General features: G+C 53.5%; 1 protein-coding gene across 1 annotated transcript in view; it reads left to right on the top strand.

Moving 5' to 3' along the window:
• Nucleotides 1–20,533, top strand: part of STK32C (serine/threonine kinase 32C) — a 69,994-nt gene extending 49,461 nt beyond the window's left edge. The window contains exons 3-12 of the mRNA XM_062001219.1: nucleotides 8,851–9,002; nucleotides 11,215–11,388; nucleotides 11,869–11,906; nucleotides 12,599–12,688; nucleotides 12,879–12,982; nucleotides 13,086–13,202; nucleotides 16,897–17,022; nucleotides 17,165–17,296; nucleotides 17,823–17,890; nucleotides 18,597–20,533. Coding sequence (XP_061857203.1) covers nucleotides 8,851–9,002; nucleotides 11,215–11,388; nucleotides 11,869–11,906; nucleotides 12,599–12,688; nucleotides 12,879–12,982; nucleotides 13,086–13,202; nucleotides 16,897–17,022; nucleotides 17,165–17,296; nucleotides 17,823–17,890; nucleotides 18,597–18,729 — 1,134 coding nt within the window. The 3' untranslated portion in view covers nucleotides 18,730–20,533. The remainder of the gene's footprint in view (nucleotides 1–8,850; nucleotides 9,003–11,214; nucleotides 11,389–11,868; nucleotides 11,907–12,598; nucleotides 12,689–12,878; nucleotides 12,983–13,085; nucleotides 13,203–16,896; nucleotides 17,023–17,164; nucleotides 17,297–17,822; nucleotides 17,891–18,596) is intronic.
• The last annotated feature ends 1,243 nt before the right edge of the window (nucleotides 20,534–21,776 follow it).

Raw genomic sequence — 21,776 nt, 5'->3', positions numbered from 1 at the left:
GATTTCTGCAGACTGGTCTGATTTTTCGTCGTTCTGCTTTAAATAATATTAAAGGCAGAAAAGCTCAGCAGAGGTAGGAGCATGTAGTTAGAAGTACACAGAAGTGCAGATGCCTGAGAGCCTCTCCGTAGGAAGCTCCAGAGCACACCCTCCCCTTCATCCTTCCCCCAGCTCTGGGCAGAGCCATCCGTATGGTGGGAAACAAAGTTCCCAGTCACTTGGGATCCTCCCCAGCAGGTTCTGCCACTCTGCTTCCTTAAGGTCAGCAAATCTGGGCCATGCCACACCGGAGACATTTGCTTAAGGCTGTGACCAAAGGGTGACGTAAATCACCTACATTTCTTGGTTTGAAATGTAGTGAAGACATCAGATTTGAGGTATCTGACTGGCTGTGTCGAAACTTGATAGCTGATGTGCAAGGAGGAGGGTGGAGAGCGAGGACAAACAACAGTAAGGGAAATTGCTCCATTTTTGGGTTTGTTTCTTAGGTTTATATACTGTCATTTCTTTAGTTTTCCCGTGTCTGTTTGGAGTAACGTCTCTCGTGAGATGAAGAAGTGTACGTGGCTTTTGGAGCTGCCCGTCAGTCACCCGTATCCAAGACTCGATTATAGAGACATCTGCTTAATGTCTGACGAGACATGGTTTCCTCAGCGCCACGTTAAAAGGAAGTGTGGGATCTGAACCAGCCAAAGTGGCTTTAAATCACGGGACTCAGACCATGTAGATAGCATTCTGCATAGCCTCTGCATACCCTTGTTGCAGGTTCTGTGCCATTTATGTCAGCAGCAAGACAGAAATAACCTTAATCCAAACAAACAAATACGGGCAAGAGTAGTTTTGCATGTGTTTTTCTTTTCCCGGCGCGCAGAGGGCTGCCCACGTTTGTAGATGATATAAATCCGTGCAGGCCTGCTGAGCTTTGAGGAGGTCTGCAGATTTGCACGAGTTGAGAGTGTGTACACATCCTTAAGACCACACAGTTGGAGTTATTGATGTACGGCGTGCTGAGGTGCGATCTCTAACAGCAGGTTTTATTTTGGGTCAGGAGAGGTTTTCGCCTCCAGCATAAGCAACTGAGAAAGTGTTTTTTAATGGAAGTGTTGACATGACCTGAAAACACCAACAGGCTTGCTATGAATAAAAGTTTTATCAGCTGCTGTTACAACTTGGCTGTAGCAAACAGCACTACTGAATTAAAGAGATTTAATGATTTATGCTGTTCTGACAAACCAGCCCTTCATCAGTCTTGTGATAAAGCACAACTTTTCAGCAGGGAAAAAGTAAAGTCATAAGACTCTCAAAAATATCTTAAGGAATGAAACGTGTTGAGCTGTTTGGAATAGAAAACAAAATTGTTTCTTGAAGATGTGAGGGTGGATTTGTACTGAGAGCGTGACTCCTGACCATTACAGTTGTTTTCCATTCACTGCAGCTGGTTTTGACCTTTACCTCTGAGGGGAGACTGTTATTAAAACACTTGTTTTTGTTATTAGAGGTTTTGCTATAAAGTGGCTCTAGCCAGCTGAGAGCAGGAATTGCAGAAGATCTGCTGCAGCAGCCCGTGTCTCCGCAGGCCAAGTGTCTGTGGCTGAGTGCAGCTCTGCAGCTGCGTGCAGCACGGACCTCTCTGTGAGGCCATGCAGAGCTGCTGTGCCCACTGCTGTGCCCATCAGCAGCCCAGAGATGGAGGGTACTTGCATGAAGCAGAGATCAGCAGTGGGTGTCTGTTTGCAGCACGTGCCCCGGTCTTTGAGCACTGGGCATCTCACCGGGCCGGCTGTGGGAGCAGTAGGAGCAGCGGTGCGAGCGTTACACCTCCAGTGCCCGTTGCTTTGAGGCCCACAGCTGCACAGGTGAGCATCCCAACGTAGGCAGGCTCTGCCCTGCAGGCCCAGGTCCCATCCGGAGGCACAGCCGAAAGCTGGAGACACGTGGAGAGGCAGAGGAGCTGTGGCCACGGCATGTTTGTGTCACCCAGCCTGGTTCGTCAACAGGCCATCGTACAGAAGGTCACAGTGCAGATTGGCACTGAGACCAGGGCTGCAGATGTCCCATTCTCTTAAACAGGTCTTTGTGTGCTGGGATAATAGTTGGGAAAAGCTCTGCCAGAGGCACTGCTGTCAAAACTGTTCCCAGAACAAAATTCTGGTTAAATAAGCTGCATAATCAAGCAATGAAGGTTTTTGATTGTTTCAAAGAATGTTTTTATTCAGGATCAGACAGCATTATAGTAACATGTCCCTGCTGAGCGTGGGGTGAGCGTCACGGGTAAGCTGTGTGCAGCTGCAGTGCTGCTCCAAGGACTTTGCCTCCCCAGGGCGTCTCGGCTGCAGGGCTGTGGGGCTGCGGGCATACAGCGGGGTGCTGAGAGGTCCTTCTGAATTGCTCCAGACCCATTGCCCACGGGGCCAGTGGTGTCATCAGAGGAGCTCTTCTAGGGACAGGTCTGAAACTTTGTCTTGACTGGATCAACCTCCACCAGGACCAGCCCTGAAGGGATGGTGAGGGGCTGCACAGGCTCCTGCAGTGCCAGCTGCCTTTAGCATTTCCAGCCTCTTGCGCTCACTGAGCCAAGCATCTCGTTGAGATGCTAGGTGCCTCTTCTGGGCCTGTTCTTGTTGGAGAGCTGATCCTGTCATTGGCCTCAGCCCCAACCCTTTCCCCTTAGATCAGCTGATTTTACTGTCCAGCATGTCAGGTAAATTTACTTTCTGTTCATGATTCATGCTGCCCGTGGCCCAGAGCTTCCTGCTGCACTTCCAGCTGTGAGAGCACAGCTGTCTCTCTGTCTGTCCTTCCTGTTCTCTCATTTCTGGGAGAGGAGAACTTCTGCAGAGCCTGGCAGTGGTGTTAGCCGCCAGCTCAGAGTCGACATGACCGTTGCCTTTTTGAGAATGCTAGTGATTAGATAAATCTGATTTGGTAAGTTTGAGGTGAGTTTTGGTGGACATTGTCAGCGGTTCACACCTGGTACTACCCATACCTCAGGTGTTTTTGTAGCTTTGCAGGAGGTGCTGTTTTCCTTGGGCTGTCACAAGGGACCCAGCACAGTAATTACAGGAGTCAAAGGCATTTTTTGATCAAGGAAATGTCCCCAGGGGAAGGCAGGGGATGGTTTTGGCACAGGCCACTTCTAGTCACTGGTGTCAAAGGTGACTGGTATTTCCTTTGCTGGGCAAAAGCTCAGGGCCAGATTCTGGTTGTGCTTTTGCTCATGATAATTCCTCCTGACCTCATCGGGGCTGCCTTGTTTTTGAGAGCTGAAAACTGCTGCTCTGGGTGATTAATGGTTGGAGAGCACTGCTGGGATGAAATCAGGTCTGCTGGAGGGGTTGATGCATCATCCCAGAGTCACAGGCTTTTCCAGAATGACCACTTACATCTTCAGTGCTTTTCACCTCTGGAGAAAGGGAAATGGGGAAACTTTTTTAACCATTGAAGTATCTAACTGGAATGTTTAGGTTTTCCACATTGGGAGTCCAGAAGTAAATTCCCAAAGGAAGCCAGCAGGCAGCTCCAAGTAAGCATGTTGATAAGCTAGAGCAGTGTTCAGCTGCAACTCACTATTGTATAGGATTAAAGTGTTTGATGTTGGTGAGCAATGCTTGCTAATATAAGCCTTGACTCTAAAAGCAAACTAAGCGAAATCCAGCTTTGTGTGCTGAAACTTCCTGAGGGCTTTTGGCCCAAGTCAGCAACGTGTCTGTTATGTCGGCTCCTCTTTCAAAGGCAGAAGCCACTGAGGGATTCAAGAAGTAAAGTTACTGCTCATGGTTTGGAAGCAAAAGGAAGGTTTCTTGAACCCAGCTGTGGGTGTTGGCATCTGATGTCACAGAGGATGGGATCACAGGCAGGGGCTTTGCTTTAAGATGACATCTGCATTTGCAGAAGGAAAAAATAATCTCCATGCAGCTGAGATCAAGCAATCTCAAGTATTTATCAGCTCTGCAGAGCCTGCTCAGAATGCAAACTACTTGCTTTTGTTTGAGACCAAGCAAATCGTGCTGCCCTTTCATAATTAGCTTGAGATAAGTCAGGACATGCTATTAAATGATTAAATGACCTTTCGTCTGAGTGGGGATTTCAACCCATTGGATTCCTTCAGAATCAGCAGGCAAAAAGTTATTGGATTTCTAAAGGAGAAAAGGCAAAGCCTGCCTAAGAGAGAGCAAGTTGGACTGAAAAATGTACAGAGCAGCAAAAACGTAGATGATTGGAGGAAGTCTCCTAAATTGACAAGGACAAAAAACATTTCCAGATAAGACACAATATATGAGGCCCCATGACACAAGAAAACACCTGAATTCCCCTCCTGGGGGAAGCTATGCTGTGGTCGTGGGTTTCCATGCCAGGTTATATCACAGGAGTAACTAGTGAGCAACAGCTCAGGGGATTGAGAAGCCAAACAATTCCTGGCAGGTTAAGGACTGTTTCTGCGTTTGGTGTGTAGTCCCTGGTGTGGCAGAGAGTGCTTTGATCCCACAGAATAAGGTTTATCCCGAGGCTTGATCCTAAAGTCGGGTTTGTGTGAGGGACTAAACAAGGCATGTGCCTCCTGCAAGGGGCGAGGTTCATCCCTGCCACTGACAGTCCTGTGGGTGGGGCAGAAGATGAACTGCTCCAGATTCTAAGTCCATCAGATATGTTCTGCTTATTTAGTCCCAGTGTGATTTTGTTTGTTTGTTTGCTTTGGTTTATAAACCTTAAATTGTGGTCTGATATTTGAAATTCTTAATGTTTGCGCTGGGTAAGTTGGAAGCTGCAAACAGCCCCCCAGGCTGACTCGGGGGCAGCGGTTCGGAGCCGGCCTGAACTCAGCTGCTCCTGCTCCTCAGGCTGCCGTGTGCTTGTTCCTCTCAAGTTAAAGCTGGTCCCTTTGTCCTCCTCTTAGATTTTCAGGTGCTACGAGGCAATGGGGTGAGCTCTGGGTGCAGTGCCGTGTTGCACAGGGCTCTGCAGGCCGCAGCGCTGCCGCAGCAGAGGGACGCAGCGTGGCCGAGGGGGCTCCTCTCAGCTTCCCATCCCCGCACTCTCCAGCTGTTCTCACACCTCTCAGCAGTTCTCAGGACAGTGCAAACGGCCGGATGCACCGTCAGCTCAGCACAGTGAGAAATGTTTTGCAGTGGGAAGCTGCAGGGATGCCTTTGCAGCAGATGGGGGCAGGGATGTGCTCTGGGATTGGCAGGCAGGGGCTCTGCCCTGGAAGAGCATCTGGGTGCTGATGGAAGTGGAGCAAAGTCAGGCAAGCTCCTGGACTGCTCTTGCTGCTAAAAGCAACCGTTGTGCACGAAGCAGAGAGGCAGCTCTGAACACTCCTGTTCATGCGCTGTGGCATTTAATGGCACCTTAAAAGAAAGGTGAGTATTTAAAATCCAAGAGTCAGTTTTCTCTGCCTGTTTTTACCTTTTTAATATCGCCTGTGTCAGTGGCCCTCGTTAGTCCTCTCTAAATTAATGAGATACGTGGGGCTGTTGAAGGGAGACTGAGATTTTCCCGGGTTCAGGTGAGAAGCTGCCAGCTTTGGTGACAGTACAGGCGTTGTCGTGGTCTGGGGCCCCATAAAGTGAGGCCTCCTGGGAGCTGTTAGCTGCCCCTCTCATGTCCTGCCTCGCAGATGAAGCTCCAAGCCCTTTCTGCCGTTAATGCATTAAAGCAAAGGCAGCTGTATACAAACCATTTGGCAGCAGTTGAGTGTTCGGGCTATCTGGGACTCTATTAAATCTTTTATGTGCCATGTCTTGAGCAATATAGTACCAGCTGATGCCTGCCTTCTGCTTCGCAAATCTGGCAGCATTACATGCAATTTTTTCTAATGGCTGTATTTAACCACTGAAAATTTCCTTTGTGCACAAGGGACCACATTATGCAGGATGAGGACAAAGTAGCCTCCTCTTTCTGCTTTCTTGCCTCGCCTCGTGTTGTAGATCTGCTTGGAAGTGGATTAATTTTACGATGTGCTCTGACTTGTTATGCAGTAGATGTTTATTCCTTCTCCAGGAACAGAGGCACAAATGGGAAGCAGAAGAAAGAAAAGATGCATGTTGGGGCAGTGGTGTCTGGGGAGGGATGGGGGACGCATTTCTGTAGCCAGCAGTGTTTTGGGAAAGGTTCCTGATGGTGGCAGGGGGCCTGAGGGGCCAAGTCCAGCAGTGGCAGCACCGACACCAGCCCTGATGTTGGTTTGACTTGTGTTCAATCCACAGCAGTATCTGGAGGCCCAGAGAAGGGCTCTCTGTCCTGGCTGGCCATGGGCCGGTGGGCAGCACTGCAGTGGGAGCCCAGGCCACCCGCCGCCCGCTGCTCCCCGCTCCTGCCCTGGCTGCCTGCGAGGCTTGGCTGGAAGAGGGACATTTCCATCGAGGCCTGTGTTGGTGCCCTTTTCCACAAGGGAGAGAACAAAAATGGCCAGAGCGCTTGGGGCTGGCACTGGTTTGTATGTAGGTGATGCTGTTCCGTCTCAGAAAACTGTTTCTGATGATTACAGAGCACACGAAGTTGTCATCGTTTGCTCATTTGTTACGCTGGGTTTCCATTTTCCCTGCAGAGAAACAAGAATCAAGTGAACATAAATATAAAATGCAATGCCTGTTAAGATATTACAAGTCACAGCCTAAAACCAAAACAATTTAGCAATTAATGAGCTTCTTGCCAAACTGTGAAAGGAGCTGACATCAGGACGGGTTGCTGTTTTTCACGGGTTTGTCTTGGGAGAAGTTACATAGCAGTGACCGTGTTTTAAAGGGACATTGTTTGGTGTTTTCTGCTTAAAGAATTTACAAAATACAAAGCTCTTTTTGCCTGCTTTATGAAATGTGCGACCGGTTTAGCCTGCTGTGGGCAGGGGCTGGGCCCTGCGGGTGCTTTGTGCTGCAGCCGCCCGTTCGTTGTGATGGTGAGGAGGTTTGCTGTGGGCAGGGGCTGACCCTGCGGGTTGGCTCCGTACCCTGCAGGGAGCTGTAGCACCCCACACCCCAGGGCACGGGGCTGCAGCCGCCCGTGCTCCCCATGGCCACGCAGCTCCGGTGGGCGAGCAGCGTGTGCGGCATCGGGGCTGCTGGTGTGCACAGGGGGCTGGCCCCAGGGGCACGGGGGATGTCTGAGCCCATGGCCTCCTGGCTGCAGTCAGCCCTGCCAGCCCTGTCTGGGGCAGGGCCTGTGCTCTGGGCCAGGCACGGGCCAGACCGCGGGCAGTGCAGGCTGCGGCGGAGCCGGGCAGGATTCCTGCAGCAGGAGGCCTGAGCAGTGCCTGGAGTCACTTCAGCATGGGATTTTCTGTTCTTGCCGTGATTGTACTGACGATTTCCAGGCGGTCCCCACGGTTTCAGTGTGCATGGCTAATTGTGTCTTCTATCAGCTAACGATAACCCCCTATTATACTGTCACCCTTTGCTTCCACGTGTCCTCGATGGTATGATACTGTGGGCTATTAGCACTTGCAGATGGCTATTAATGGCAGTATTTCAGAACTGTGGGAGAGTTCGGGTCTTGCATCTGTCTGTGCCCACAGAAACTCCTTTTCCTCACTCCCGTGCTGTGTAAACGTGACCTGCTCCCTGAGGAGCTGTCCCCCTGGGTCGGCCTCCCTCGCTCCACATGAAGGCTCTGTCACCAAAGTGACGAGCCATTTCTTTTTCAAAGGAAACATATCCAGCGCATTGTAACCGTGAGCATGTCTGATAATTGAAAGAGGACAGATGTAATTACACCAGATGTAGAAATTTCACTGGCTCGTTTAAAAATAGTTACCTTGATAACTAATTAGCTCTTTCAAAAATAGTTACCTTGGTAATTAAGGAGTCATTAGGATCAGAACCAAGGGAGGCACACCAAAGGCAATTTGTTGTTTGTTGTTGTTAACAAATTTACATTTTAATTGCTTTCTGCTAAAACAGAGGGGATTATTGTGACCTTTCCCAGCACAGCTACTTATGCAGTAGATTAAACCCAGTCTGCTGGAGGATGGCAGCCAAGGGCTGTGAGCAGGAGGGAGTGGGGGCTGGGAGGGAAGCCCCACAGTTGCCCAAAGCCAGCCTTCATTTGGAGTCAGCAAGCACAGAGGTCTGTGCCACAGCCCTCACAGTGCTCCCTGAGCCAGCACCTCCTGGGGGAAGCTGCCCTGTGGCCATGGGGTTGCAGACAGCCCAGGACAGGGCAGCGTGGGCACGGTGCTCCCTGAGCCAGCACCTCCTGGGGGAAGCTGCCCTGTGGCCATGGGGTTGCAGACAGCCCAGGACAGGGCAGTGTGGGCATGGTGCTCCCTGAGCCAGCACCTCCTGGGGGAAGCTGCCCTGTGGCCATGGGGTTGCAGACAGCCCAGGACAGGGCAGCGTGGGCACGGTGCTCCCTGAGCCAGCACCTCCTGGGGGAAGCTGCCCTGTGGCCATGGGGTTGCAGACAGCCCAGGACAGGGCAGTGTGGGCATGGTGCTCCCTGAGCCAGCACCTCCTGGGGGAAGCTGCCCTGTGGCCATGGGGTTGCAGACAGCCCAGGACAGGGCAGCGTGGGCACGGTGCTCCCTGAGCCAGCACCTCCTGGGGGAAGCTGCCCTGTGGCCATGGGGTTGCAGACAGCCCAGGACAGGGCAGTGTGGGCATGGTGCTCCCTGAGCCAGCACCTCCTGGGGGAAGCTGCCCTGTGGCCATGGGGTTGCAGACAGCCCGAGACAGGGCAGTGTGGGCATGGTGCTCGGAGCAGGGATGACAGAATGCCTCTGCAGATCCCGAGGCACAGACCAGGGATGAGGAGTGTTTGATAGCCAGATAGAAGTGCTGAGTGGCAGAGCAGCAGATGAGGATACAGAAGGTTTTACTAAATCTCTTTTTTCCTTCCCCTTCTGTGGTACTTTAGGTGTGTATTGTGCAGAAGAGAGACACTGAGAAGATGTATGCCATGAAGTACATGAACAAACAGCAGTGCATCGAAAGAGATGAGGTCCGCAATGTGTTCAGGGAGCTGGAAATCCTGCAGGAGATCGAGCACGTGTTCCTGGTGAATCTCTGGTGAGCAGCTCCTTTCCCTCTGCCTCCTGGGGCCACTTCCCCTCTGGTGCTCACAAAGCCACCTTCTCCCTGTCCTCCCCGGGTCACAGACATCGTGGGAAGATCCCACTGCGCTGCTTCCGTGGAAGCCTGTGGTAGTGCAAAAGGCATTCAGGAGACGTGCCATGGAAGACACACAGATGTTACAGCACCAAGCATTTGAGAATAGCTGAGCTTCTCTTCTTCTGTCAAACACCCGTGCATGTTTGTTGGGTGTTTTTCACAGCTTTATTGCAAATACCACTGTCAGGCCCCTCCTAAGGGACCCCCTGCCAATTTACCCACAGCATATTTTTGTACCCTGGTGCGTTGGTGTGCAGTTGGACTAAAGTGTCTCGGGGCGTGCAGTGCTCACAGGGATTGCTGTGAAAGGAGTGGCCCATCTCATCTGCATGGAGGTACTGAGGGCTGTCACAGTCTGTGGTGAATCAGATGCTGTGTGGGGACAATTTTTGTAGCAGATAACAGCTTGAACAGTCAAACCAGCATTTTGGAGAAGATTATAACTTATTAATACAGAAATGATATAAAATATACAGTGTTTTACACAGGAAGTGTTTGGTCTCTCTGAAGGGCTCGGTCTTGCAGAGATCAGGTAATAGGTTAAAAGGCAGCCCTGCTCTGGGCCGTGGCTGGTGTGTTCAGCAGGTCCGTGCCCAGGTGAGAGGTGTCAGCGGGGGTTTAGGGCTGTGCTGACCATGTTTGTGAGAGAGGATGGAAAACCCTTGAAAAGCCATTCAGTAGAGAATGACAGACTGAGGGGAAGAGTGGTCCCTTCTCTTACTGTGTGTGTGACCTGAGTTGCTCTAAATGTTGCCTGGGATTTATTCCCCGAGCATCTTGCCCTGCCCTGGCACATTCCTGCAGGAGTTTGTAGAGGCAGCGGCAGCGCTGCGGTGGGCAGGCACTGCTGCCAGCTCCAGGCTGCTGGAGGTGGCCTGCAAACCTCTGCAGCCACAACCACAAGGGAAACTAGTAAATGTAAAATAAAGGCCGTGCTTGGAAAATAATGAGTTAGCAAAAATGATACGTTAAAAAAGCTTCTGCAGCAGACAGCGCGCGGTAATCGCCTGCAGAGGCTGCAGGGCTTATCATGCCATTGAAACGTGGGTTTAAGGCAAGAAGCAGTGCCTGGTGAGCAGCTCCCTGGCTGTACAGATGCAGGAGAGGGCAGGGCAGCAGGCTTTCCCAGGAGCTGCACATCTCGGTGGGCTGGGCAGGCCTGGCTGGGGCAGCCCCCGCTCCCCAGCAGTGCAGGGTGCACAGCAGGAAGAGTAGCAAAAATTCAGGGAGTTGGGGAAAGTTGGTAACACTTTACATCCTTTTTGTTCATCTGTTACTCCAGAATAGTCAAATAAGTTAGTATTCCTTTTTCAGCATTTTAGCAATTGCAAATGTTTTTTCCCGACAAGTACTGAAATTCCTGAGCAAACCTGGCCCCTGTAGCAGAGGTTTCCCCTTCAGCTCATCCTTTTAGATGAACGCATGTTGAAGATGGGAGCAGGAGGGTGTGATTCATAAGTATTATACAATCCCCCATACTCTTGCCTCAGAAATACCGTTGCCAAATATAACAATGGAATGTTGTTTGGTGGTGTATCCTGGCTGCTGCCAGTCTCCCGTGGGATCCACCGCAGATTCAGAGAGGCGTTTTACTCTACAGTAAATATAAATATCTCTTTATAGGCTTTATGGTTAAATTAGCAGTTGAGGTTTCCATTTTCAGGATAGGCAGAGATATTTTGGGTAGGTTTATCAGATTGCTCACAATTGGAGATGTGAAGTTTCTCTGGAGTGTCTGGCTAGCAGAGCCCTGCCTGCAGCCCTGCCTACAGCTCTGCCTGCAGCTCTGCCTGCTGCTGGGATTACATGGCAGCACTCAGGAGGTGACAGTGACAGTGGCAGGTGAGCAGAGGACTGTGAAGTTAATGGGATCCTTACCCCTTCAAAGGTAGTGTGTCTTTGTGTAGCAGTAGGGTGAAACGCAAGGCAGCGTCCTGAGTTCCACTTGTTTAATGAGGAAGGTGCAGACAGCAGAGCCAGCATATACACGCACTGGGACTGTTTGTAGGATCCACAGGACCTGTGTGATGAGGAGAGGGAGCAAACTTGGCTCAGCAGTGTGGGTCCTGCGAGGGTCAGCCTGCCCACTCACCTGGCTGTGGCCCTGCAGGTACTCCTTCCAGGACGAGGAGGACATGTTCATGGTGGTGGACTTGCTTCTCGGTGGCGACTTGCGCTACCACCTGCAGCAAAATGTTCAGTTTACAGAAGAAACAGTCAAACTGTACATCTGTGAGATGGCACTGGCTCTGGACTACCTGCGAAGTCAGCACATCATCCACAGGTAAGCAGGCTCATCCTCCTGTCGGCAGCTGGCGGGGCTGCTGCTGCAGCGTGCTGCGGGCTGCTGGGGCTGCCTTTGCTCACTGGGTCAGGAAGGGTGGCGCTAAACCACGTGGGCAGTGCTGGTCCTGCTCCCCCGTCACTTGGGGGAAGCCTGACACTTTACTGGGGGCTGAAGGCACCTTCCAGGGCAGGGTTCAAAGTGATCGAGGCCTTCGCGGAAACAAGTTTGATACGGTGCTATTAACTTTCCTTGGAGCTGCTGCTTGAACAAGTCAGATGCTCCCACTTCTTTTCCCTGCTGCCCAGGAAAAGCATATTTCTAGTCCATCATAAAGGGGCTTGTCTCATGTTAGGGGATTTTTTGCTTTATTTGTTCCTAATTTCTGATAGATAAAAATTCCAAGGGTTTTTTGTTGTTGAGTTGCATCCTTTATCTGACTGAGATTTCATCTCACTGTAACGTTGCTTCTTTTCCCAGAGACGTAAAACCAGATAACATCCTCCTCGATGAGCAAGGTAGGATCTCTCTGCCCCGCTTTGCCCACCTCCTCCATTCGAGGGACAGACTCCTTACTGTACTAACACTGTGTGCCTGCTTATCTGGGTTTTAACTCAGTCCTGATGACAGAGAAGTTAGAAACAGGGAGAAGGTGTTACAGGGCTTTTTGTAATACCTTAATGATTTCTTCACACAGCCTTGGGGTTTGGGAAGCATTGTTTTGATTTCATTCAACTGGCATGTCCAAGTTTGCTGTGGTCTGCACAGAGTGGCAGCTCAGTCTTAGCTCTGAGACTTTGGGGTAGTCATGGTTCAATGGCTTTCATCAAAACCAGTTCTAGGGATTTAATCAATGTGACCAAGCCAATATCTTCGTATAGCATTTCCCTCTTGTCATCTTCCCTGACTGTAGGTTCTGTCTGGAGCAGTTTGACTGAGTGCTGGGGCCGGTGTAGGTTATTAGTTTGCTTTGAGTGTGATTTAAAGTCAAGACCCAAAACGAGCTACCACTTAATCACCTGGGTGGCCGGAGAGCAGGGGAAATCCTCAGGGCCTGTTGTGGCCCTTTGGTGGGATCTGACTCTGACCTGCCTGCACCCCTGTGATGCTCTCAGAGGGCAGGGGCTTGTGAAACAAATGTATTGTGACTCTGCATTGCCGCTGTTCTGTGCCGAGATTAATTCCTTCTTAAAATGTGTCTTTATTTAAGGTCACGCACATCTAACAGATTTTAATATTGCAACAATAATTAGAGATGGTGAAAGAGCAACTGCATTAGCTGGAACAAAGCCATACATGGGTAAGGAATAGCATCTGTCCCATCTGTATTTTCCATTTCGAGCAGTCCCTGCACGCTGCCTGCTCACTCTGTGCTGCAAAGCCTCTCCTCGGGCAGCAGGGTGTAAGAATAACCATAAGGTTATGATGACATACTGAAAAAGAACCTGAACTCAACACATGACCTGTTGCATCTTGCTCTCTCTGTTCAGCGCCGGAGATTTTCCATTCCTTCCTGAACGGTGGGACGGGCTACTCCTTCGAGGTGGATTGGTGGTCACTGGGAGTCATGGCCTACGAGCTGCTGCGGGGCTGGGTAGGGCTCCCGGCCGGCCTGAGTGAGGCCTAAGAACCTGCTTTCTGGTTGACTGCTGGGAGGAGAGGGAATTGCTTCTCATCTTGCTGACTTTTTCCCCCAGAGACCGTATGACATCCACTCCAACAACCCCGTGGAGTCCTTAGTTCAGCTCTTCAGTACTGTGAGCGTCCAGTACTCGTCTGCATGGTCGAAAGAGATGGTGGCTCTGTTGAGGAAGGTGAGCAGTGCTGCAGCCTGGTTTGTGCTGGGCTGCAGGGCGTGGGACTGGCTGCACAGTGTTCTGCGTGTTCATACATAAAATTGAAACAGGACCAGTTTTGATGACTTTGTTCAGGCTTAAGCACGGATTCATCCTGTGTTTTGTTTCTCAAACCGCAGAACCACAGAAAGGTTTTGGCTGGAAAAGCCCTTTAAGCTCATTGAGTCCCACCATTCCCCCAGCACTGCCACGGCCACCACTAACCCATGGCCCTCAGCCCCACAGCTACGTGGTTCTGGGATCCCTCCAGGGGAGGGGACTGCCCCACAGCCCTGGGCAGCCTGGCACAGGGACAGCAATCAGGGAAGGTCTTTTTCCTGATATTCAGTTTAAACCTTCCCCAGCACAACTTGAGGCTGTTTCCTCCTGTTGCTTGTGACTTGGGAACAGAAACCGACCCTGCTGGCCACAGCCTCCTGTCAGGGAGTGTCAGAGAGTGCTGCTGTCTCCCCTCAGCCTCCTCCAGCCTCAACACCCCCATTCCCCCAGCCCCTCCCCAGCCCCTTGTGCTCCAGCCCCTTCCCCAGCTCTGTGCCCGGCTCTGGCCACGCTGCAGCCCCTCAGTGTCCCTGTGGCAGGGAGTGAGGGGCCCAGCACTGACACAGCCCTGGAGCTGCAGCCCCTCAGTGTCCCTGTGGCAGTGAGTGAGGGGCCCAGCACTGACACAGCCCTGGAGCTGCAGCCTCAGCAGTTTGTTGTCCTTGCAATACGTACGATTCATTGCATTTGATAGCAAGGGAAGGCAGAAGGCTGATTTTGGTGTGACACTCCAGTTCCCATCCGGACTGGAGCTGTGCCCTTCCAGCATCCCCTCTGTGGTGCTGGTAACCCAGAAGGGCAGTGTGAGATGGAGTGTCTGCTCCCCCCGTGCTTTGGCTGCTCCTCCTGGCCCGTTCTGCCAGGCCAACAGGTCTAACTCGGCGTGTTTGGCTGAGACCTGTCAGGGGTTCCTGTGTCTGTGAGACAGGGCGCCGCTTGCCATGTGCTGGGTGTGACAGGGGCTGATGTGGGCTCCCGGCTGTGCTTCAGCTTCTGCTTGCCTGAGAACTCAGACAAGTAGCTGCTGCGTGTGCTCTAGCACAGACACGGCACAGGACAATTGACAGGATTAGGTGTTCCCAGAGAGGCCGTGGCTGTGCGTGCAGCGGGATCGCGTTGCCATCTGCTGGGCTGCTGGCCACAGGGCTGCTGGTCACCGACTGGGCTGCTGGTCACAGGGCTGCTGGTCACCGACTGGGCTGCTGGCCACAGGGCTGCTGGCTACCGACTGGGCTGCTGGTCACCAACCGGGCTGCTGGTCACAGGGCTGCTGGCCACCGACTGGGCTGCTGGTCACAGGGCTGCTGGCCACAGGGCTGCTGGCTACCGACTGGGCTGCTGGCCACAGGGCTGCTGGCCACCGACCGGGCTGCTGGCCACAGGGCTGCTGGTCACAGGGCTGCTGGTCACCGACCGGGCTGCTGGTCACAGGGCTGCTGGCCACAGGGCTGCTGGTCACCGACCGGGCTGCTGGTCACAGGGCTGCTGGCCACCGACCGGGCTGCTGGCCACAGGGCTGCTGGCCACAGGGCTGCTGGCTACCGACTGGGCTGCTGGCCACAGGGCTGCTGGCCACCGACCGGGCTGCTGGTCACAGGGCTGCTGGTCACAGGGCTGCTGGTCACCGACCGGGCTGCTGGTCACAGGGCTGCTGGCCACAGGGCTGCTGGTCACCGACCGGGCTGCTGGTCACAGGGCTGCTGGTCACAGGGCTGCTGGCCACAGGGCTGCTGGCTACTGACAGGGATGCTGGACACTGAGCTGCTGGCCACAGGGCTGCTGGTCACCGACCGGGCTGCTGGCCACAGGGCTGCTGGCCACAGGGCTACTGGCTACTGACAGGGCTGCTGGACACTGAGCTGCTGGCCACAGGGCTGCTGGTCACCGACGAGGCTGGGGGAGCCCACGCTGCAGGGCCACCCCGCCCCAGCCGGGGGAACTCTCCGGGACTCTCTTGGAGCTGAGACAGCAGCCATTCTATTCAGAGCTGCAGCACTGCGGACACACGGGTGTATTTGCTCAGCAGTGTGTCTGCTGTATCACACGAAGACAGCTCTCTGGTGCTGAGGTACATAGTCATCCTGTTCCTCGGAAAACACGTGCATGTTCCTGTTAGTTACCGGTAATTGTTTACACACCCCCACCCCTCTGCACGTGCTCCGTGAGCGGTCGGGGCCGTCTTTTGGTGGTCTCTGCTGGTCTCTAGTGGTCGTTTTGGGGTGTTTGCTGTTTGAGCCTGAGGTAGTTGGTCCATATGGTTTGCCTTAAAAGGAGTTGTTTTTCACCAACACCTTATTAGCTGCAGGTGTATTCTCCAAAGACCTTAGTAGTTGCAGGTGTTTTCACTCAGATCTTGTTAGTTGCTGATGTCTCTTTTTCTGAGTTGTTTTGGGAATTCCCCCTTTTGCTTTTTAGAAAATAGTTTTATGAAAAAGTGCCTGAAGGGTTCCCCAGGCAGCAGGGACTGGTTAAGGGGGGCTCTCTCCCCATGCCCTTCACAGGTGTCCCAGTGCTGGGCCATGAGCCCACCCTCACCTGCTTCTCTCCTGGTCACCTCTGGCATTGGAACAACACCCAGTGCCAACTATTTTCTGCACAAAGGCTGTAACCACTATAATTAGTGTGCCTAGAATTTTGTCACATTCTTTTTAAAGGAGACAGTCCTAGGTGGGCATTTTGTGGAGGTCCTGCCGTAAGTATCCCTTCAGTGGGTGACCTGATGCTCTCGGTGGATGCCCAAAACAAAGCTGGGGCAGCTGCAGGTCAGGGCTCAGACTCTAAGTGCTCTAGGAAAATGGGAAGTGCTGGTCCAGAGGTGGGACCCCTGGCAGGAGGCCTGGGGAGGGGTGAGGGTGGGCATAGCTCACCTACCCCAAGCATCCTGGGCTTGAGACATGGATGTGGGATAGGGGGGAGGGACATGGGTGAGGGACACCCCATCTCTGGGGATGCGAAGGTGGCATCAGCTGAGCTTTGGTGGGGGTTTTCACAGGGTGAGACTAGGCACTGAATTTTCTGGAAGCCCTACCCAGACCCTGTGTTAGACACACCTGCATGTCAGACCTCCAGCAGCCCTGGGGGCTGTGGCACTCGGGTCAGCTGAGTGAGCAGCGTGGCAGACAGTGCTGAGTGCTGTGCTGGGTTCTCAGCAGATCAGGCAGTCTGGCTGAACTGGGTTTCTCTGTGCTTAGCAATCTGTGTGTGTGATAAACAGAGTCACAGGCCCTGGTGTCATGGAAGTGGTGTGCACATGGGAGGTATGGAGGTTGGAATTGAGATGAGGAGCCTCTGGGGAAATAGACATCTTTACAGAAGAGCAAGGCACTGTCCAGACATGGAGAGGTGTGTGCTGGGGTGGCAGTGCCCGAGGGCTGTGCAGAAGGCTCCTGCATGCACAGGAGCAAACCCACACTGATCCAAGAGCTCACAGCACTGGAATTTTTTCTGTCTGGCTTCACAACCTCCAGAAAGCTTCTGCCATTGTTTTCCCTGCAGTAGGTTACGTGTTTCCGCTGACAGAAAGGCTGCTGTGTGGCTGAACCACCTGAGTGGCCCCAGAGGCAGGGTGCTGCTGGTGCCCTGCCTCTGCTCTGACGGGTGCTTTGCCCTGCAGCTGCTGACAGTGAACCCCGAGCACCGCTTCTGCTGCCTGGCCGACGTCCAGGCCTCCACCTACCTGTCCGGCGTGGCCTGGAGCGACGTCTGCCACAAGCGCCTGGAGCCGGGCTTTGTCCCCAATGTGAGTAGCCCCATCTGTGTCCCGGCCCGTTGTTACGGGAGCCTCAGCGGAGGTTTTCTGGCAGACAAGGAGTTTCTGGGTGTATTTGCTGCAAGAGTCTTTGCTGTGCTAACGTGCCGCTGTCGTGCTGTGTGTCCGGCAGAAGGGCCGCCTGCACTGCGACCCCACCTTCGAGCTGGAGGAGATGATTCTGGAGTCGAGGCCTTTGCACAAGAAGAAGAAGAGGCTGGCAAAGAACAAGTCGAGGGACAACAGCAAAGACAGCTCACAGTCTGTAAGTGCTTTCTGGGGTAACGGGCATCCGAGGAAAAAGGCTGAGCTGCTCAATTTGAGGGGTGTATAGCAGCAGCTACTGTGACAGTACAGTAACTGCAGATCTGTTTTGATGCAAACATTCAACTGATGGAGTCTTCCTGACAGCCAAATGTTCCACTTACCTAAGTTTTACCAACAATCTTCACAATAATCTGTACTTTGGAAAATGGAATGAGAAACAGAGGTCTGGGCACAGCAGTCGAATAAGAGATTTACAAATCCCTCCAAGCTCCCAGGAGCAGAGCACTCAGGTAGACATATGGTGTGTGTCTGGAGGACGGTGTGCTGTGTTGTATGGAGAGCCCCACGCCGCAGGTGAGCTGAGCTGTGCTGGGGCTGTGTGGGAAACCTGCTGTGCTGTTCCTGTCAGCAGCTGGGCTGAGGTCTGGGGAGGCTCAGGCACAGGGCTGGAGGTGCTGCCATGCTGGAGGCACCAATGAGATGCAAGTGGGGCTGCTTGTGCATGTGCTGTTTTTCTTCAACAGGAAAATGACTATCTCCAAGAATGCCTTGAAGCTATCCAGCAAGACTTTGTCATCTTTAACAGAGAGAAGTGAGTGTGTGGGGTATTTTGTTTAAGGGAAAAGATGCTCCTTTTTCTGTGTTCCCTGAGGGATCAGCATGGCAGTGCCTGGCAGCTGTGAGCGCCTTGCTGCCGGCTTAGCTCTGGGTGACTGACGTCAGCCAAGGAGCTCAGGTGCTGCCTCTGTATCAAAGGCAGTCCTGACCAAAGAGGGAAGATCAGATCAGGGATTATTAAGCACTGCCATTAAATAAAATATGCTGCAGAGAGGCTTCTGAGATTTCACATAAGTATGTGACACTGATTCAGTTCCCCCTCGCATCTTCTGACCCATCCTGCTTTTAGGGGGTGATGTTTTGGAAAACAAAGGCCAGGAATGTGCTCTGGGATGTTTGATTTGTACCTGAAGCAGGAGGTGACCTCCATGGAGGAGATGGGGGGCGGCAGGGAGCCTGCTACCCTGGCTGTGGCACGGGGTGCTTGTGGCACAGGTCTGGGTGGGCAGCCTTCCTGAAAGCTGAGGCCTTGCAGGTCACGGCTGGATGTTTGAGAGCATCTCAGTGTGCTTTGCTGGTACGTTGGTCCCTGTCATGGCCTTGGTGTACGCTGTGTGTGCTCTGGAAAGACTCCTCTGCTCGCCGTGGGTCTGCCGCAGGCCCCTCTGGAGCGGCGTGTGGGCAGCCCGGGGCTGCTGGCTGTGGCTGTGGAGTAACGCCGCTCCCTCTGCTCCACACAGGCTAAAGAGGGGCCAAGAGCAGACAGGCGAGTCCACGTCCCCGCCCGAGACCACCGAGGAGGCGGAGGCGGAGTCCGAGCCGTCCAAGCTGTCCATGTGCAGCCCAGTGTGCTCCTCGGCGGGCAGCGGCTAGGCTGCGGCACGGCACGGCACAGCAACCGCTCAGGCTGCGCCGGGCACCGCGGGCGCTCCTCCACACCGGCACCGGCACCGGCATGGCCGGGCAGCACCCACACTGCTCCTGCAAAGCTGTAGCAAAGAGAGTTCCTGCCGCACCGCGCTCGGGGCGTGCGGGCGGCCAGCTCGGCGCGCCGGCGCCTGCCCTGCGTACAGGCACTTGCTATGCAACTTGTCAGAGGAGGGACAGCGACGTCTTTACCCTTTCCTTTTAATGTCAGATTGCTGACCTGCACACGTTTTTGATACGATGACAAACCAGAGGTTACGTCCGTGGGTAGGGCAAGGGAAGGCTCGAGGTGAGGGGGAGGCTGAGCAGGCAGGCTGGGCTGGGCTTTGGTGTTCTCTGCTGGCGAAGGCTGCGGTGGGGACCAGCCGTCTCCTGTGCACCGGCACAGCCCTGGGGGCAGCAGCCTCTAGAGCCTCGGGCTGTCTGGGCCCTGCAGCGTAAGGACACCCCAGGCACATCCTTGTTCTCTCGTCACCTGTCAGAGTTTCTTTCCTGACTTGTGGCAAATAAATGTTTTTTGTGCACTCCATGAATTCATCTGAGGCTGGGTAGTGATTGAACACGCGGTGGAGATGCAGAAGCTATGTCAGAACCTTTGCTTGGCTCGCGTGGCCGCTGCGGGTGCTGAGGAGCTGTGCCACGGACCCGAGCGTTGGCTTGTCTGCGCGGGTTTGGGCGATGCAGTTTATCACGGGTTCAGGTTTCATTGGAGGCAAAGTGGGTGGCCTTTCAGTGCTGCTCGTTCATGGAAGAGGGCAGTATCTTATTTCACCCTTCAGTTTATTTTCAGTGTAGAGTAGAAGTACTGTATATAATTTACCAATACCTGTTTTAACTTCTTAATAAGGGGGCAAGACCTTCATTTGTTCCTTGGATGTCGCCTTTCTTCTTGTTTCACAAGCCTTCACTGTATTAGTAGCTTAACCTGCTGTAGAGTGGCTTGTGGTTGCTGTTGCTAGAAGTGAGCCTGGTGTCCTGCTGCAGCGTCCGGCTGTTGCGGCACACGGGTGTCGTTAGGACCACGCACAGCGAGGCTCCCAGCGTCAGGCTGCTGCCACGCAGCAGGAGGTCACTGGTGCCATCCTTACGGTGTATTTGCAGCACAAAAGCAGGTAGATGGAGTTTTTAACAGAGACAGGCTCTTCCAGGACAATCTTGGTTGCATTTTTCATTTCCATTGGTAATGGGAAAGGTGTTGCTGGTCCAGAACAGTTTGATATGAAAAATGACACGTTTATTCCACAGTTTTATGTGGAAATGGGATGTGGCTGAAACGGTGCAGAACCGCGGTTCTGTCGGAGGGTAAAAGTGTTGAGGTATGCAGTCAGGACTGGCAGGGGAGGGGAGCCAGAGCTCTGGCAGCAGCTGCATTTGTTTTGAGGGCAGAGCCTGGTGGGTGAGCAGCCCTGGCCGTGCCTGCTGAGGGACGAGGCTCAGCCGCGGGGCCTGGCACCGGCACCTCGTTAGGAGCGGCGTTAACGACGGCGTGACGGGGGCTGCAGCTGGGAGGACGTGTCTCATCAGAGGTGTCCATCACTTCCTTTAGGACAAGTGACAAACGAGGTCGAGGTCAGTGTGTGCAGAGAGGAGCTGGCTCACTTCCAGGATGGATGTTTCTCACCCCAAAACCTCTGTGTCAGTCATTGACGTCCCTGGCACTGGGCTGTGGCTGCCGGCACAGCCCGGCTGCCCTGGGGCTGCCCCGGGGCAGGGGGCCGCCGTGGGTGCCAGCTGCAGCCGTGGGTGCCGTCCCGCCAGCTGTCCTGGGGGGTCTCCTGCCCCAGCCCTGGGCGCCGGCCAGCCCTGCCTGCCCCTGCCCCCGCAGAGGGCCGAGCCGCGGTGCCCTGTGCCGGGGCCAGCTGCGGTGGGACGCGCCTGGCGTGGGACGCCGTCCCGCTCCTCTGCCAGCGCTGCCTGTGCTCGCTGCAGCCCGGCGCAGCCCCGGGCCTCAGCAGAGCTCGCCGTGACGGCGTGAGGTGCTCTGGTTCCAGACCCCGTCAGGCAGAGCTGGCCAGAAGCCGTCAGCAGCTCTGGGTGGCGCCTCCACCACAGCCAGGACACGGCACCTTTCCGTGTGTAAATAGGGAGATACCTGTATTTTTTGTATGACAGATTTATACGGGGCGTGCTGTTACTTGCTGTGAAGAGTCTACGTCGCCTATAAATTATTCTCCTTAAATTCCCTGCCGTATGACTTTTATTCTCTCCGTTGTGTTACGAAGTTTTGCCAATCTGCATATTTTTGAGCGTTTCCATTGAACTCCACAGACTTCGCTGGGAACTTTGCGCAGGACACGGATGCCGGGTCAGGTCCCGATGGTTCTGCTGTTGCCAGTCCTGTATGCCTTGCCAAAAAGAGAGTAAGAGTAACAAAACACTAGCCAAAAGGCCAACGATGTAAACTCGACACTGGAGAGTGCAGAAATCCTGGTGCCTTGGCGGGGTATTTTTGAAGGCTCTTTCAGTGGAAATAAATGTAAATCTTTGTATTTTATGTTAATACATTTCTGTAATTTTAGTGCATGAAACTTTTACCATGTCACAGAATATTTAAGTTATGACCAGTTTGGGTTTTTGCAGGTCCTGCCAGAAGCCACTATGTATGTGGAGTAATAAATGTGTATTTTTAACACTGCCAAGTTCTTGTCATTCCTCCTGAGCAAGCTGCGGCCGCGTGCCCCACACCACGCAGCTCCCGCCTCGGCTGCCAGGCAGGGGTGCCCACGGGTCTCCAGGAGGACTTTCTCTGCACAGTGGTGAGTTTGGGGGCTCGGTGAGCATGAGGAGCACCTGGGCATGGCCAGGGTGGTCCCTACCCGGGTGAGCTGTGCTGCGCGGTTCGGAGCCGCTTCTGACGGGCTGGTCCCTGGGAGGTGTGTGAGTGGCACCCACACACAGTCCCTCTGCACAGCACCCACAGCTGGCTTCAGTAGTTCATTTAGGATTAGTATTTTAGTGTTTCTCTGCACAGTCCTGGATCCTGTACCTTAATC

Source organism: Colius striatus, chromosome 8, assembly GCF_028858725.1.
Source record: "Colius striatus isolate bColStr4 chromosome 8, bColStr4.1.hap1, whole genome shotgun sequence".
NCBI classification, from domain to species: domain Eukaryota; kingdom Metazoa; phylum Chordata; class Aves; order Coliiformes; family Coliidae; genus Colius; species Colius striatus.
This window is presented reverse-complemented; position numbering and strand designations above follow the sequence as displayed.